Source organism: Aureococcus anophagefferens (assembly GCF_000186865.1).
Source record: "Aureococcus anophagefferens unplaced genomic scaffold AURANscaffold_1779, whole genome shotgun sequence".
Taxonomy (NCBI): Eukaryota; class Pelagophyceae; order Pelagomonadales; family Pelagomonadaceae; genus Aureococcus; species Aureococcus anophagefferens.
The window spans coordinates 1-725 of record NW_008706539.1 but is presented as its reverse complement, the minus strand read 5'-3'; the positions used below and the strand labels follow the sequence as shown (position 1 = coordinate 725).

Below are 725 nucleotides of genomic sequence, written 5' to 3'. Positions count from 1 at the left end.
CACACCGCCGCCCTCTCGTCCCGCCGCCGAACAACCGTCGCGCTCGCGAGCCAACGCAATGATCTCAGCAGCCCAAATTCGCTGCCCCGCCCCGTCGAAGGGTTCCGCAGCCGCGCCGCGCCGCGCGACCCGCCATCGTTGCACTCAGCCCGCGCGCTGCGGCGTGGAAGAAGAAAGAAAACGCTAGCGGCGGCCCCGAGTAGTACGAGGACCTCGCGTTTCGCCTGCCACCCCATCTAGATTTATATCCCCTTGGACAGGCCTGCCTTCCACTGCACGATGCGGATCGGCTAGGATGATGGTGCCGCAGTTCGAGGCCGCACATCTTGGGCAGCTATGGCGCCCCCCAAGAAGGTGGCCCTGCGCCGGGCGGCCCTCGCGGGCCTCTCGGTCGCCGCCGTCGCCGTGCTCGGCTACCGGTCGCAGTTCGGCTCGCTGGGCGAGGCCGTGTCGAGCGCGGGCACCCAGCTCGCGGCCCTGGCCGGCGAGCGGCCCGACGACAACAGCGACACGCCGAGCCCCGTCAAGGTGCACGCCCACAAGGTCCAATCGACGTGGAACATGACGGACAAGAAGGCCGTCGTCTACGGCGACCTCGGCGACGACGACGTCGCCGCGCTCTTCAGTAAGTTCCAGGAGGACTTCTCGACGACCTACTCGAGCCCCGACGAGACGTCCGAGCGCTTCACCTACTTCAAGAAGAATCCTGGGCATGATCGACAAGC

General features: G+C 67.4%; 1 protein-coding gene across 1 annotated transcript; it reads left to right on the top strand.

Annotated features, from left to right (window-relative positions):
• Positions 1-336: 336 nt before the first annotated feature.
• AURANDRAFT_69435 (hypothetical protein) lies at positions 337-674 on the top strand (the record flags this gene model as incomplete). Its single annotated transcript, XM_009045204.1, has 1 exon — positions 337-674. A coding segment is annotated over one exon (338 nt), but the record flags the coding sequence as incomplete, so codon positions are not given.
• Between the last annotated feature and the right edge of the window lie 51 nt (positions 675-725).